This window comes from Telopea speciosissima, chromosome 11 (assembly GCF_018873765.1).
Source record: "Telopea speciosissima isolate NSW1024214 ecotype Mountain lineage chromosome 11, Tspe_v1, whole genome shotgun sequence".
Classification (NCBI taxonomy): domain Eukaryota; kingdom Viridiplantae; phylum Streptophyta; class Magnoliopsida; order Proteales; family Proteaceae; genus Telopea; species Telopea speciosissima.
In genome coordinates, this window is record NC_057926.1 from 11,753,894 (window position 1) to 11,770,282 (window position 16,389).

The window sequence follows — 16,389 nt, forward strand, 5'->3', positions numbered from 1 at the left end:
CATGATTAGAGCTCATTCAAGAACAAGCAACCCAAGTATTTGTATTTCTTTGTATATAGAAATGTTGCAGAGTGGTGCAATGGAATCACCTTGCCATTTTTTTCCAAGACGCGTGCTGATGTGGGAAACGTAGAGGTTTTATTGGGTCTTCAGGGTCAGGTTCTGGTGCTTGTATTCTTTTCAAATGTTTTTGTTCTTAACTCTCTTATAAATGGTTACTCTGTTTGTGGGTATGTTGATTTTGCAAGAAGGGTGTTTGATGAGTTGCCACATAGAGATTTGAAGCTTTAAGGCCTCCTCTCCGGCCGTAATAGAGAACCAGAGCTCCCACTATTCTTTAATGGCAAACACCAGGTAATGGTGAACCAGAGCTCCTTTATGTAGAGAGGTTGCGGCCTCTTAGATTTGCCGTCATTGGAACACTCCGACAGAGAGTGATGCAGGCCCAGAATTGCATCTTATTACTTATTTTAATATATGATTAGTTATTTAATGTAATTGGGTATAGTTTTAGGATTTTTAATTATTTCATATTTTATTTGATTGATGGGTCAACCTAATCCCATGAGTAGTTTGTTTATTTAATGTAGGCCCATTGTAAAGTAGGTTTAGGATTTTTATGGTTGCTTTTAATTCCAACCGTAGGAATTTAATTAGATGGGTGATTGAGATTGATTAGGCTTTTATTAGTGTTTATTTTCCTTTAAATATGTAAGGGCTACACCCATTTTAGTCAGTTGAATATTGAATTGAATTTTGGAGTTTGTCCTTTTGAAGTTTTGAAGAACTTCTCCCCCTTCCAAGTCTTGAAGAGTTTGAAGACAAGCTTAGAAGAGCTTGTATCGTGCCGGTTGAGCATACCCCACCCTCTATTGTTCCATGAAGAGTATGGTAGTCGGATTCATATTTCCGAGTCTACATTATCTGGTATCAGACTCAATTGGAGATCTATCATGGCACCCATGCATAGAGGCATCCACACAGCTCCAGCTGAAACGATCAATCTTGGAGAGGAGAATCAAAAACTTTGTCAACAAGTTACAGATAATCGATTCACCACACAAGTTGATTTCAGCAAACCTCCGATGTTCGATGAGTACCCGGACGAGGAAGTCGACGAACACGGTGGTTTTGATATGCTTGAATTAGATCTTGCATCGGAACCACAACAAAAATTCTGCCAACATCATGGCATGGTACCAGCGCTTTTGTCGATCAATTACAACACCATACTCACTGAGATGAAGGTGGCTAACCCCAAGGTATGTCGATCTAGAGGACCGCCCATTATGCGTTCTTTTACAATCCAATTTGGTTACAACCACTTTGATAGGACAACTCTCTATCGAATAAAATGGCGAATGGAGTTATTTGAATTGAGAGATGAACTTTCCATCACTCTCAAACTATGGCACAATGACGCCCATCATGATCATGCCCCTCAAATTAAACAATCTCATTGTCACTCCCTTCCTCTGCTTGTCTCTATTGATCCAAATTATCGATTTGATGACCGACAAAACGTTTCTGGTTCTGAAGAGGATTTCAATTTAGAATTATCAAGAAAAGCTGAATGTGGAAGCGTGGTAAATAAATGCAATGCAATGCTAACGTCCTTTGCTACTCCAGAACATGCCACGATCATTGTAAAACTCTTGGAAGAATGATGGAAATATTTTATCGGTGAGAAAAAGAAGATGGAACTAAAGATTGCTTAGATTGCTTGGAATAAGATTATTGGCAGATTTGTCGCCGCATCATCAGCAACGTATAAGGAAGGAGCATTGGTGCAGGGGAATCTAGAAATTTTGGATTCACCCTCTGTTTTTGGAATGTTTGTAGGATACACTCAGAAGAAGAATTCAGAACATTCATCTGTTTCGGCTTGCACTTCAACCTTCAAAGAGTGTTTAATGTTATTTGATCTGGTTTCCAATTTTGCAGATTTTGTAAGCATAATTAGCATTATTGTAGGTGTCGTAATGGAGAAGATCACCTGTGGTGGAAGATTTATCACTACCTCATTTGCCACAAGAATGAAAGAAGCAACTGCAAACAAGGACATAAGAACAGTGAAGGATGGAAGATCTGATTTGGTTTCCATGTTTATAGGTTTCATGGTGGAAAATTTCGAATGGAAAAAGGAAACTTTGGAGTTAGTTTCCGTTTTTGGAGTTTTTGTGGAGCTTGAAGATAAGGATTAGTGCTCTTATAAGGTTTAATATGGCGCATGACAATGTATGGTGCATGTTGTACATATACCATTGGATCAGCCCCTTCAATGTGTTTCATCAGCCAATTTGGAAAAGTTTGTTTTACCATCTTAAATTCAACTGCTTCAAGCCATAAATAACACCAACAGATCATATTTGATCACATTTTGCAATAATACTACCATTGACAAATCAAAAGTGAGAAAATGGAATCTTCTTCATTTCGTGTTCGATTTGATTGAGAAAGATATCAAAATGATTCCTAAAACTCGAGGACAAGTTTTCTTTCATCTGGGGAGTATGATGCAGGCCCAGAATTGCATCTTATTACTTATTTTAGTTTATGATTAGTTATTTAATGTAATTGGGTATAGTTTTAGGATTCTTAATTATTTCATATTTTATTTGATTGATGAGTCAACCCAATCCCATCAGTAATTTGTTTATTTAATATAGGCTCATTGTAAAGTAGGTTTAGGATTTTTATGGTTGCTTTTAATTTCAACTGTAGGAATTTAATTAGATGGGTGGTTGAGATTGATTAAGATTTTATTAGTGTTTATTTTCCTTTAAATATTTAAGGGCTATGCCCATTTTAGTCAATTGAATATTGAATTGAATTTTGGGGTTTCTACTTTTGAAATCTTGAAGAACTTCTCCCCCTTCCAAGCCTTAAAGAGTTTAAAGACAGGCCTGGAAGAGCTTGTATCTTACCGATTGAACATACCCCGTCCTCTATCATTCCATGAAGAGTATGATAATCGGATTCACATTTCCAAGTTTACATTAGAAAGAGAGGAGGGTTGGGTCGCCACCACATTTGTTGCCGTCTCCGAGAGTTGCAACATAGACAGAGGAGATGAAGGTTGGGTTGGGTTTTAAAGTGTCTTTACTTTTAACCGTTGGATTATAGATGAACAAGTGTCCCATTTTTTAGGGGTACTGACAAGAACTTACAAATGAGGAACTGAGAGGAGGAAAATCCGTTCAGGTTATCCTAAACGTTATTCGTAATTAATAATTTGAATTAAAATGCATCTTTAGTCATTAAGAAAAGCATGAAATACGAGTGGAAAATAAAAAATTATTTGACCAACACTGCTTGACTAGATCAAAAGATCAACTTCGAACGGCTATAAGATCCGTGTTGCGTTAGAAATGCTTTGGCATCAAACTTATTGTAAGATCAAGGTTTTCGTTTTCGAATGGCTAATTATATAAGAGAGAGAGAGAGAGAGACTCGAGGCTTTTTTAAACCTTTTTTGAGAAAAGAAGGGGTCTCGAGACTTTTTAACCCCTTTTTTTCTTTCTATTTACATAAGATGGTTCTTCCATCTCCTGAACAATCAAATAGATAACCCAAAAAAAAAAACAAAAAACAAAAAACAAAAAACAAAAATCTTTCTAGAGAAACTATCACCATTTTCCAGCTACGGACTGGTGTTGAAATGTTCCTGAAATTGCCGCTGCAAGTGCAGCCGTGAAAGTGGGATCTTTGGACAAAGAAGAAGCCATCTGTTCGATCATAAACTTCTGGAACGCCGGCGATCTGATATCTGAGCTAGAATTCTTCACATCATTACATGAGCCAGGTTGGGTTAGATCTAGTGTTACCATTGGACCTGAACCTGATGAATTTATGGAGGCTGAGCAGGGGAGTGAGCTTAGTGTTACACCATGGTTTGGATCCAATGCTGTCTTAGCTCGTGAAGGGTTTGGATGGTTATGCTCGCCTTCATAAGTTGCTACTAATATGGATCTATCTTCTGCACTTCTTTGTACCTGAAGGATTAAAAAATAAAAACCAATGTTCTCATAAGAAAGACACTTAATTAAAAGATCTTAATCTTTAAACCTTAAGACAAGATGGGTTTGGTGAAGATTTCATGTTTGGCTTACCTTCTTCTTTACAGGGCATGTTGGTGCAAAGGAACATCTGAAGTATGCTCTAGGACATGGGTTGTCCCTAGTTACCTTCTGACCATATTTCCTCCATTGATATCCATCCTTCACTACCTGCAATATCAAACCCAAAAGTCAGAATAAATCTTTTTGAGAGAGAGAGAGAGAGAGAGAGATAGATCTAACCCTAGAGACAGTACTTACAAGGGTCGTATCAGAAGCATCTGTTTGTACATAGACCCTTGAGATCTTGGGCTTGATGTCTTCCTTTGGTATCTTATTGCATGAATCTTCTTCTTCAGTGGAGCTGCTATCAGTATTGCCTTGATTCACATTACTATCGCTGTTATTGTTGCTTTCGGTTTTTCTCTTTTTCGATGGAGGAAATGGAAGAGCAACAAGTCCTTGATCATTGTTCTTTCTCAAAAACTCCATCATTTGGCTCTTCAAATTATTGTATTTCTCACACATCACACCCAACAACTCGCTTAGCTTCTTATTCTCTTCAGTTACCAGATTCAACTTTTCTACCAACAAACTTGCCTCTTCGTTTACTGATGGTTTCCTCTTCGAATTAAGAAACTCAGTTTGAAACTCTTTATTCTCTTTCTTCTGAAGAAACGAGGAGATGAAGAACTTGAGTTAGATTAGAGAATTCTAGTTTTGGTAATAGAATCGAAATGGGTATAACAAGAATAGAATCCCACTTACCGGAGTTTGATTCAAGACTCCATACGAATTGAGATTGAGGTCAATACTGAGAGAAGTATTAAGTTTCAAACAAGTTGAGTCCATGGCCGCCGACGAGAGCTGGTCCTTTCAATTACTTCACGCAGAGCTTGCTTAGATGGGTTATCAGCAGAAATGAAGAAGCTACGTGAAACTGGCTTGACACAAAACAATATATAAGAAGGGATGAGAAGGGAGAAGCTTTTCGCCTACAGCACTTTTGGAAGGAAACTAGCAGGAAGTAGAGGTTCAGCTTTGAACGTCAGCTAGAAGAGTATGAGACAATCTTGTCGTCTGCGCACGCCAGATGGGGAGAAGGTTTATACTTTTAGTATAAATAATATTTTGGATGATAAGATAAGATCTGAGGTGTTTGATGGAATTAAATAAAAATAAATAAAAAATAAAAAAATATAAATAAAGGATCAATGAAGTCCAAAGTCTCGTCTAATGACAGTTGAAAATCTTCAAATTCAACATTCAAGTTTCGAAGTCAAGCCAGCCGTATATGGTAAAACAGCTCTCTCTTTCTCTGTCTACCCACCTTGTGCTCTTACTCTTAAACAACTCTTTAATGTTTGGACCCATACCCTGCGGCCGACTTTATTTGGACATGGTTTTCTTGCCCATCACGTTTTCAACTCTCTCCTAATTCCTTATTATTTTATTGAGGGCTAAGAGTTCTCAACGATAATATGGAAAAGGGTGGTCCGAACATAGGTGTAGGAAACGTTTACATATATGGGTTTTTTTTTTATTATTTTTCTAAAAAAAAAATAAATATATAAAAAAATCTTAATGTTTTGGACGTATCTTATACCTCATGTAACTGATGTTCAGCGATACTTTTCCCTAATAATATTATGGGCCAGCGATTTTTGTGGGAGAGCGTGACCTCTGCATTTGCATAGGATCAATGAGAATACGTACGCTGATGTCATAGGGTGAGATTTTTTCCTTTCATAGGGATGAAGTGATCATTTTGTCCCCCTCTATATCTATATGTAACCGGTACACCCCCCAACCCCCCACCCAAGAGTTGTTCTCTTAATATTATTTTTAATTGAATATTATCAATAGAGATCCCCCACAAGCTCAGAGAATTACCCAGTGGGGAAGAATTCTCTTTTTTTTTTGATTAATTGGGAAAGAATTCTCACATGGTGGATATTCGAATCCTCAAACACCTGGAGAGGCTTTGCAAATTAAACATACCGAATAATACACTCTCTAGGGACGTGCACGACCATTCATTAAGGTAAAACAATGAAGAGAGTGTATCAAAAAAGGATCTTCCCTGCTCGCAAGGCCGCACCGCAATGCACCGTCAAATTGGTGCGCTGTAGAGGATTTTTATCTCAGTTCGAGTGCCTTTTCCTTTTCATTTTTTTTCTTTCTCCATTTAACCACTATTTTATTTTCTTTTTTAGTTTCCTTTTAACATAATTATAGGGAAAAGGATTAGTATGCTAGCGGTACACCATAAGCTAATATCCTTTGTGTCTATCTTTCTTTTTCTCCATTTGAAATTACTCTCTTATCCCTCGAAGGGAGGGAGGGATAGATAGACACATAGGTTTCCAACTTACATTATACCGCTAGTATACCCATCCTTTTCCCTAAATCCTATTAGGGGCAGTGTTCCCAGTGTAGCTCCTATGTGAGTGGTCAATTGGAGAGCATGCAGAGGCATCAAGCAAGGTCAGTTTATCCACAAAACATTCAAAATATCCATTGTCTTTACATCCTCAAATTTAACCTTATCTACACTCAAGATATAAACAAGGTCTGCTTCACTCTAATCTATCCTACTTGATCACAATTGAGTAGGGGTGTAAATGAATAGCCGAAATTCGTTTCCGTTTTCGTGTCCGTATCCGTTTAGCACTATCCGAATCTGTCCGAAAGCTAAATGGATGCGGATACGGATAGGCTATAGCTATCCGAAAAGCTATATTTACATGTAAATGGATAAAATATCCGATCCGTATCCGTGTCCGTATCCGTTTAGCATTATCCGAATCCGTCCGATAGCTAATCGGATGCGGATGCGGATATAGCACTATCCGAGCCAAATCCGATCCGTTTACAGCCCTACAATTGAGACGCAACGATCTCAAGATAAGAGAAAGTGCAGTCCTCACGGACGATGACCATAAGACCATAAAGAAGATCACATATAATTCGAACAATTCTCAACTAATGGCAATATTTGTGCAAATTCATGGGGTTTGGGCTGTCATTTCACCCCCATGTGTCTGTTGCAAGGTGCATACTTTGGGACAAAGTTCGTTTTTCCATTTTATTTTAAAAGAAAATGTTGTCCTTTTTAATTAATTATTAAATTTAGGGTTTTTACCAAATGACCCCCTCAAAATGCCCATTTGTACAAATGTACCCCTACAACTTTACAATTTCCACGTGCCCCCTTACTTTCAAAACATTGTAACACTTTAGTCCAGTCCATTAGTCTGGAACGTTAGACGTTAGTTTCAGATAATCTAATGACCAAAATGCCCTCATGATAAAAACCCATCAAAATTAGAGTAGAGTAACCAAATTACCCTCATCTTCCCCAAATAGTTTAGGGTTTGAAATTGAAAATCGAACCCTAAACGATTCTAGAGATAAGCACCTTCATCTCATATCCTCAATGATGGTGGGTTCTTGAGCTCGAAAAATTGCAACCCAAATTGATTGTCACGGCCACTTGATCAATCTTTCAATCCCCTGAGTGTGTGAGGAAGTGAGCAGCAGCAGATCAAGTAAGTAATTTTTATCTTTGATCCAATCCCTGAATCACTAAAACCTGGATTAATTTCCTCATTCAAATTCCCAAATTAATTACCTTGATCCCCAGTCCACAACTACAAATTCTAGAACTTTTTTTGGAAAGATTGCATTTCATTTTTCCGTGAATTTGAGATATGAGTTCTGATTTTGGAATGACAAGCTTTGCAAATTTTTTTGCCGATGTTGAGTCCATGATTCGATTCTAGTATCCATGTTCTAAATTCAAATTTTTGCGATGTTGAGCCAATTCTTCCATGATTTCACATTTTTCGATTCATCGATGTGTAGTTGCACACAACAATTCTAGCAGAATTTGGTCCGTTCAGTTCTAAATTCAGAATTTTTATTTTGATTTTATCTACTTACAGGGTATACTAATTGTCACGCCCCCACTCCGGATTGGAATAAAGTATAATAAAAGGGGTGACTAGGACGACACATGTCATCCAAATAAGCCTTCAGGATCACAGATACAGTATCCCAAGCCACATTAAAATACATTAACATCAGATTGCAGAGAAGGAAATATAATATTTCAAATGGATCAAAAATAAGCGGAAGCGTATAGTTAATAGTTACATGATGTTCACTGGCTAATGATAATAAATACATTAGTTAACACGTTCCTATGGTGATCAAGTAACTACAAAAATGTATAATAGTAAATGTTTATACAAGGGTTTCAAGTCCCAAAATGACAAAAAGGGACCAAGTCCCAACCATCAGTATGCCCCGTAGGCGCAATCATTACAAGGACATCCATTGCCGTGCTCCTCTAACACAGCCTCCGACTCCTTGGTACCAATATCATCATATCTTGAAGACTGGATTTCGAGACCAGCGAAATGACCACCATCCGCATCATAATTTAAAAAGTGTGCACAAGGGAGATTAGCTCCACTGAGTTAGTGAGGGGATGATGAATGCACAAACACACATTTCACACATAGTCCATGATGAATGTAAATGTTAGTAGATTTTTCACCTAACACACAGTCTAAGTCAATGGTAAATGCTACTATGACAACTCGGGAGACACTGTAGGTCACTTATGTTATCGCTACAATGAAACCTTTTATTGCCACTAGGGGGCCATGCTAGTCGAAGCCACCAAAACCACCCAGAGGCAGAACCCCATGATCAGTGGTCATCCTTGACTTGGTTTCTCTCCCCCATAGACCAAGAAGCCCTGATCACTCAACACTTAAACCCCTATTGGTAAGGGTCGTAGCATAAGAGAAATGAAACCTAGCCATAGGTATACTACATGCGAATCCTATCATCCCGAGAGGTATTCTGGGTGCATCAACGTCCCATTCCATCTAGCACCCGGGTACCAGCACGACACAGCACATACAGGCCAATATGACAACCAATATAATTTCATAAACATTTCTAGGGTTCCCGTACCAGTACACCTAGCACCGTCACCCGATACAAGATAGAACAAGCACATAACACAATCATATCTATTTGAAACCAAGAATAAGAATATGCAATTATGAAACATGCTTGATGAATATGCATCATCATGGTTAATACATGTATAAATATTAGCAAACCCAAACAAAACCCAAACCCACTCACCGAAGTTTGTTATAAAACTTGTATAAGCGTATCGATTCTTGCTCGAACCACTCCCTTGTACAGGTATTGATGACTAGGGAAGTGTGTCAGTATGTTAGAGAGGGTAGGGAAGATCCCCAAAGAGAAGCCCCTAAGATTACATGGGCAAAAGGCCATGATAGCAGCATCGAATTCAAGGCCGGATGCAGGCAGAGTCTTACCTCCGGTCTTGCCTCCAATAAACACAGAGCTACAGGGTACATCGGATCCAAGCCCGGAGGCATGCCCAGGCTTGGGTCTGGCCTTGCCTCCGATGTAAGCGATACATAGGTTTTGGAGGTTTCCAGGCATACATCTTGTACCACTTAGATTCCCAAGCCTCAAGGCAAAGGAAAGGATGTCCTAGGGTCCACTAGGCCGGGCCTTATAAACATAAAACACTCAAGGGGGTATAGGGATTCCATAGATCAACCTCAAGATTCCAAGATCTAGGGTTTCCCTTGAGTGCTTGAAACCCTAAAATCAATGGGGTTCAAATAGATCCTTTGGAGGGTGAAATAAGAGACAATACCCCAACTATGGGGTTTCAAGGTAAGCTAGAGACACAACTTGGGTTCCCAGTGGAACCCTGGGTCCAAAACCAACCATAAATGCCCAAAATCCAAAAGAGAATAAGGGAAGAGAGAGAATCGGCTGTTGGGGGGGAGGGGTCGTACCAAGCCAAGAGGTGAAAGCCCCAAGCCAATGAGCTCCAAGAGGGTTTCCCTTGTGGGGCCAAGCTCCACCCACCAATCCTTCTCCTTCTTCTTCCCTTCTCTCTTCCTTCTTAACTTTCCTTCTCTCCCATGATTTTGTTAGATTAAATGGAGTAATGACTCATGAATAGTCCAACCTCCCATCTTTATAACAAGTCCCACTTAGGACCTATTTTGCTAGGGTAGCTCAAATGTCCCTAAACAAGGAACACATTCTAAACTAATCTTAGAATATGACATGGGCCTTGTGGGCTTACTTAGGTATATAGCTTGGGCCTTGTGAGCTTACCAATGTGATCACCAAGGTAGGGGTTAGGGATAGGAGTTAACCCTACCCAAGGGCTCCGGTATCACCTGAAACACGGGCATGTAGGTCCCACATACAAAAGCAAACACAAAAGACTCGACAGCAGCATCGGATGCAAGCACGAATGCAGCCAGTCAGCTTGCATTTGACCTCGCCTCCGATGCAGGGAAAGGGGTAGATTAAGCATCAAAATGGTCCTGGCTTGGGCCCACAATTCAAGGACTTAGAGAGGGGAAAAACAAGTGATAAATAGGTTCAATAACTCACCCGTTGACCATCATGGTGTGTCCTCCGTGATTTCGAATAGCTTCCCAACAACGATGCCAAGTTCGTCACGAAGCGAAGTGTCTAAGTGGGCTGACACGGGGTGTGCCCTTTGGTACTCCTCGCTCTTAGGGCTGGTACTAGGAGGGTAGTCGACGAAGTCACCATCAACGAATTTTCCCCACTGCCAGTTGAGGAACCTTTATTTGACGGGCAAACCCGTGAAGTGGTCAATGATCTTATTACTAAGCTTGACCACCATGGTGAACAGCTCACCGGCATACGTGGTAACACCATCTACTCGTCACAAGGATAATAATAAAATATTAGGGTCTTGGGCACGCATATAACACTAATCCTGTGCCTGACTTCCTGGAGGGAGGGAGGGAGGGTGAATTAGATGTATTTAAACATTCTAATTTGATGTGAACTGTATCGTCTTCGTCACCATCACCCAGTCTCATTAATTATCAATTTTGTCACCAACACTTGCATCCAGGCACAGAGAGAGAGAGAGAGAGAGAGAGAGAGACTTGAAAAATATTTTAATGGAGCAGAACAGATACAGACACCAAAATGAGTTCTTCTTCACCATCCGCCCCCAACCCTACTGGAACCGTCCGCTGACTTGCCGCAACTCTGCTGCCAAAACCCTAACCTTTGGTTCTCCAAATCATACTCCACATAGAAATTATGTTGAATGTGTAAAGGAGCTCAATGGGGATTTCAGTCCTAAACTCTGTTTCTGCAAATCTGAAAGTGTGTTTTCTTGTATTTCCTAAGTTACTCGTTTAGGGTTCGATTTTCAGTTTCAAACCGAAACGATTTTGGGAAGATAAGGGCAATTTGGTCACTTTACTCTTTAATTTTGGTGGTTTTCTATCATAAGGTTATTTTGGTTGTTAGATTCCTGAAACTAACGTCTAACATCCCAAACTACCGGACTGGATTAAAGTGCTACAATGTTTTGAAAATAGGGGGACACGTGGAAATGGTAAAATTTTAAGGGTGCATTTGTGCATTTGTACAAATGGGAATTTTGAGGGGGGGTGGCGCATTTGGCAAAAACCCTTAAATTTATTTAGGTGAAACTTGCTCCCAATGCAAGGCTTCCTAGCCTCTCTACCAGGAGTTCAGATCCTCTATGCATACTTTCTCCTACACATCTGTTTTAGTTGCTAACACATGTCTCATTTATTGCGATTTAAAACATAAATAAAATATTTATGGAAACAAAAATACACAAGTTGGCATCTCAAATGTACATGCAAGTAAACGTACATGCAACGGGCCGAGGAAATATTATGTCATCATGTTGAGGTCATAGTTAATAACATATTACATGCATGTGGGATCCACACCATAGACACTTCCACACACTTCTAATATCTATCCATGAACCCCATTGGCTCGTCTCACCAAAAGCCAATTAATCAATATAATAATCCAACTTAATTATAAACAATGCCTTCCAAAGAACCATTTATAATCTTAGCCTTATGTTTAGCAAAAGAAATAAAATCTTAGCTTTATAAAACTCCAAAATTAACATTTTATCCATATAGTAATGAAGCCGTGTGTCACCCTTCCTTTGGATGTTCTGCTTGTATGATAGAGGCTTTAGCCATCCGTGATGCTGTTACTTTGGCTAGCAGCCTTCAGCTACCTCAGTTGCAGATTTGGTCTAATTGCCTTTCAGTCATCCTTATGCTTCAGAGGTCATCAGCCACTTTGGATTGGGCATCACAGTTAGTAGTTGATGATATTTTAGTTCTTTGTGTTACCTTTTCTTTTGTGTCTTTTTTACATGTTTCCCGAAACTGTGTTAAAGGAGCTCATTACCTTGCCATGGGGACTTCTAGGTTTGGTTTGTCTCATTTTTTATGATCTAATCCACCCTCTATCCTTGTAAATCTCCCAATCGGTCAGAGTTTTCTGTTGCCGATTTCTTTTAATAAAATTTTCACATTTGACCGAAAAAAAAATATGAAGCCGTGGGGATGGATGTGTTAAATAAAGAAGTGATGACAGCAGAGTCATAAAAAGTAGGAATGCTGAGTCATGAAATGACTAATTAAGAAGTGGTCTACAACAGTAGATGCATTAGTTGGATAGTTGGTGGTTAATACAACGAACCTAAGAAGTGAGTCTACATTCATGAATAGAATTTAATTTACCCACACGTTAATAGCCCACCAATTATACAGACCAGAGAATAGAAAAGAAACAAACAACTAAAACCAGTATGAAGTATACATTGAATTCAAAAAGTCAAGTCTTTATATTCTAATTTTAGCCAATGCACGAGTTGTGGAACGGGTAATTATATCATTGGACTTGTGTATGTGAGGAGACACCGTAGCATTGCTCTTGGCCCCATTTTCTTTTCCGGGGGGAAGAATATGTAAGACCCAGACTGGCAGACTTTGGAAAATTCTCTAGTTTTCTAGTTGTTCTTCATTATTCCTTATTAGGATTTGTCGTCTTGACTTTTCTGAAAAGGAAAAAGGAAAAAGAAAAAGAAAAAGAAAGAGAAAGGAAACTAATGATGGAAGTTTTAGGGCTGCGGACTAATTAGTAATTACCTACTCGCGGCCGATCCCTCACATGTCTATCCAATGTATATGACACATGCTAAGAAAATTTTGTAGCTGTTAAATTCTTCCACTTGGTTCATAATTGATGTAGAGAATTCCTGTATCATTTGGACTAAAAGAGAAGTCTACTCGATCGGGTCGGTGGAGTTACGGAAGTCATAATATCATTTTGAAAACAGCAGCTAAGGCTTTACAAGTTGTTCAAATAATTCATTCATTGGACTAAACTTTTGAAGCCAAATTCGTACATTTAAGGGTTGTACCTAGCCTCTGAAGTTTTGTACACGAATGTTAGTTTCCTATTTTAATTTTCAAATGTTATTTCATTACTTGTTTTATTTAGGTTTCTTTTTTCTTTGGAATCCTACCTTCTTATATAAGGGTCGTTTTGGACAAATAAAATCATCTTGAAGTTTTGAATCAATTCAGTTTGTTTGCTCTTCCTCCTCGTTGGAATTAATGTTTTCGTTACCTTGAGGATTAGAGGGTTGTGACCGCTAAAACGATGATGTAGAGGAGATATCAACATAGTTCTTGGACTCCCTGGACCAATAGAAGGTTACTCGGTCTGCCATAAGGTACTAAATTTTCATGGGCCAAGTTCTAGGCGGCATAACTTTACCCATACTCATCCGATTCACCGTTATAAAAATATTTTCGGAAATGGGAGACAGAGATCTATAATTGAGATTAGTTTAGCTAAGGCTTTCTTCCAAAATTTCCTTCGTTTTTAAGGCCATCTGGGTTCCAAAGCTTTGGCGCCAATTTTTTAATTTTGATTTTTGACGTACTTTTTAAATTTTGAATTTTGACGCACTTTTGCATCTATTTTAACGCTAAAAGATCATTTATATTAACAAAAGAGAGAGAGAAAAAAAAAAAGGTACAAACATCACTTGACCGAGCTAGAAACAACCACAAGAGAAATGCAACGGACGACTCTCCCACCTCGAGCAAAGCCATCAGTAGAAGAACCGAAACCAGTAAACTATGAAAACAACCACAAAAAATAAAACGAGAAAAAAATTAGGAGATATGATATCTTACTCTTCCTTGCGCATCCATCATTAGATCCTGATTAACCAATAGAGGCTAGGAGGAGATAGAGGAGCTATTCTTCATCTTAGTCATTGATTTTGCTAAGAAATCAGCAACTGGGTTTGCTTCATGAAAACAATGAGTGATTTTCCATTCAATCCTAGAGAGAAAGGACTGAAGGGAAGACCATTGCTGCCACATAAACCAATGGACAACCTAACAGGAAGCCAAGACAACCACCACAGTTGAATCACTTTCCACCCACAGATGCAAGTAGCAATGCTCTCTAGCCATTTCCAGCCCATTAATCAACGCTGAAACGTCCAACTCAAAATGGAAGAGCAACAAGCCCTTGATCATTGTTCTTGCTCAATATATCTTCTTTGGGATATTCTAAGGACTTGTTTGACCTACCCAGTAAATCGCTATGCCTAGAACATAAAAAAGTTCACTTATATCTTTTATGTCAAATTTACGTGTCATAACTATTTCATATAATGCAACAACCCTAGATCATGGCTCGCTAAAAGAACTTTTTTTTTTTTGGTAAAGGTCAGCAAAGTATTGAATCAATAATAACAAATCAAAATTACAGACAATGTCCAAAACAAATCAATGGAGTTCCTTCCCCATCTTTGGCATGGCCATCAATAGGGAAAAAACTCCAAATAACAAACCAATAAACCAAACAAAATCACCTAGAAAATCTGTATCTAGGTCTTAATTAGGCATCCCATCTAGCTTCGTTGAGCACACAACTAGGAGCCGCAACCCAGGTAACTGAGGTCCTTGATGAAGCTGCATGCTTGGCTAAAATGTCCGCTACCACATTTGTTTCTTTGTAGCAATGGCTTATCTTCCAAGTGAACTCCGCCAAAAAGGTATTGTAGAAACGCCATTTATGTTGAAAACTCCATGGAATTGAATTACTTTTCATACAACTTACCAACAAAGCATAATCACTTTCAATCCATAGTTTATCTACCTTCATCTATAATGCATGGTGAAGACTGTTGAAAAATCCTTCAAACTCTGCCATGAAGTTTAATAACGGATCTACTAGGAGAGATCCTTGCAGTGACTCCTATGGAGTGTTTTTTCCAATATTTGTTTCCTTATATTGTTGCATGTGATAATGGTAACTATTCAAATAATACCTCACCATTATCACATGTGATAATAGCTGTCCTCAGACATGTACTATTGCTATATATATAGCACTCTTATGTAATCTTTTTCATATCAATCAATTATCTTTTCTCTTCCAAATTTATCATGGTATCACGCTAGTGACGATCTTGGCCTGCTCATATCGTCTCCTTCCTCCTTTGCATCTTCTTCCACTTCCATTTTCCTTGCTTCATCATGCCGGACATAGACAATAATCCAGTTGGTGAAACAAGCGGTGTGCAAGGAGGAACATCGCAGACCTCTCAGCTGTCTGGCTTGGATCCCTCCTCCCCATACCATCTCCACCATTCGGATAACCCAGGTGCTCTCCTTGTCTCCACACCTCTCAATGGTGATAATTATCCCACCTGGCGTCGTGCTATGAGAATGGCTCTGCTCGCAAAAAATAAAATGATGTTCGTCGATGGGAGTCTCCCACGTCCCACTGCTCCACCAACTGCTGTCCAGACATGGGATCGATGCAACTTCATGGTCCTGTCATGGATCCTCAATGTTCTCTCTCGAACCATTGCTGATAGCATGATTTATGTGGAAATAGCGTCCTCCATTTGGAAGGAGCTTGAAGATCGTTTTGTCACGCGGCAATGCTTCTCAAGTTTTTCAACTCAAGCGCTCTATTGCAACCATACAGCAGGGAGCTGATTCCCTCTCTTCTTACTTCACTCGGCTGAAGCTTTTATGGGATGAATTAGCATCTTATGTGGTTGTTCCCACATGTTCTTGTGGCGCACAAGGTGCTCTTCACTCTGCAGGCCAGCAGGAACGTGTGTTCCAATTCCTCATGGGGTTATTGGATATATATGCTCAAATTCGTTCTCAGATACTTGCAATGGACCCCCTCCCTGATGTGAATAAAACGTATCACCTTCTTCTACAAGAGGAGCAGCAGCGCTCCCTCTCTGCGCCACCTGTTCTTGACACGGCGGCAATGGCTGTTACTTGATCTAGCACATCAAAAGGTCCTCGCCCATCTGCTGGCTCTAACCATGATCCCAATCGCAATCGTCCTTTTTGTGATCACTGCAAAATCCACG

General features: G+C 39.2%; 1 protein-coding gene across 1 annotated transcript; it reads right to left on the bottom strand.

Moving 5' to 3' along the window:
• Nucleotides 1-3,580: 3,580 nt before the first annotated feature.
• On the bottom strand, nt 3,581-4,965 carry LOC122645656 (probable WRKY transcription factor 40). The gene is made up of 4 exons (XM_043838975.1): nt 4,827-4,965; nt 4,320-4,718; nt 4,113-4,229; nt 3,581-3,995 (listed from the first exon to the last, which is right to left on the bottom strand). Exons 1-4 carry the CDS (start codon nt 4,908-4,910, stop codon nt 3,630-3,632), a joined length of 966 nt encoding a protein of 321 aa, XP_043694910.1. The 5' UTR covers nt 4,911-4,965; the 3' UTR covers nt 3,581-3,629.
• Between the last annotated feature and the right edge of the window lie 11,424 nt (nt 4,966-16,389).